Source organism: Carlito syrichta, unplaced genomic scaffold (genome assembly GCF_000164805.1).
Source record: "Carlito syrichta isolate Samal-C Ts95f unplaced genomic scaffold, Tarsius_syrichta-2.0.1 Scaffold303148, whole genome shotgun sequence".
Classification (NCBI taxonomy): domain Eukaryota; kingdom Metazoa; phylum Chordata; class Mammalia; order Primates; family Tarsiidae; genus Carlito; species Carlito syrichta.
In genome coordinates, this window is record NW_007247244.1 from 57459 (window position 1) to 57935 (window position 477).

General features: G+C 82.0%; 1 protein-coding gene across 1 annotated transcript in view; it reads right to left on the reverse strand.

Moving 5' to 3' along the window:
* The window catches only part of LOC103260232 (potassium voltage-gated channel subfamily H member 1-like), a gene marked incomplete at its 3' end in the record, with an annotated part of 51361 nt that extends 51188 nt beyond the window's left edge, over positions 1-173 (reverse strand). The window contains exon 1 of the mRNA XM_021712241.1: positions 101-173. Within this exon, the coding sequence (XP_021567916.1) occupies positions 101-173 (73 nt within the window). The remainder of the gene's footprint in view (positions 1-100) is intronic.
* Positions 174-477: the final 304 nt, after the last annotated feature.

The following is a 477-nucleotide window of genomic DNA, read 5'->3' on the forward strand; positions in this document are numbered from 1 at the left end:
CTCGCGGGCTCCGCGGCATCCGCCGGCGCGGGGCGGCGGGCGGCTCCGCAGCGAGGCGCGGAGGGAGAGCCTGGCGCCCCAGACCCAACGCGCCCCTTACCATTGGACCGCCGGACGATGTTCTCCAGGAACGTGTTCTGCGGGGCCACCAGTCCCCGCCGGCCCCCGGCCATGGTCATCCTCCTGGCAGCTCGGGGTCTGGGGGCGTCCCGGCGCGGCGCCTCACGGCTGCGGGCGGCGGGGCGAGGGGCCCGCGCGCGATCCCGGCTCGGAGCGCCCCATGCGCCCCTCGGGCACCCGGGCGGGCAGGGGCGGCGGCTGCCTCCGGCGGCCACCCTCGCGCCCTCTTCGCGCCTCCCTCCCGGCGGCCCGCCTGGCAGTGCACTCGCGCCGGGCTCGGCTCGCGGCAGCCGCCTCCGGGTGGGCGGAGGGAGCGGCCGCGCCGGGGCCCGCGGCGCCCCCTGCCGGGCGCGTGCC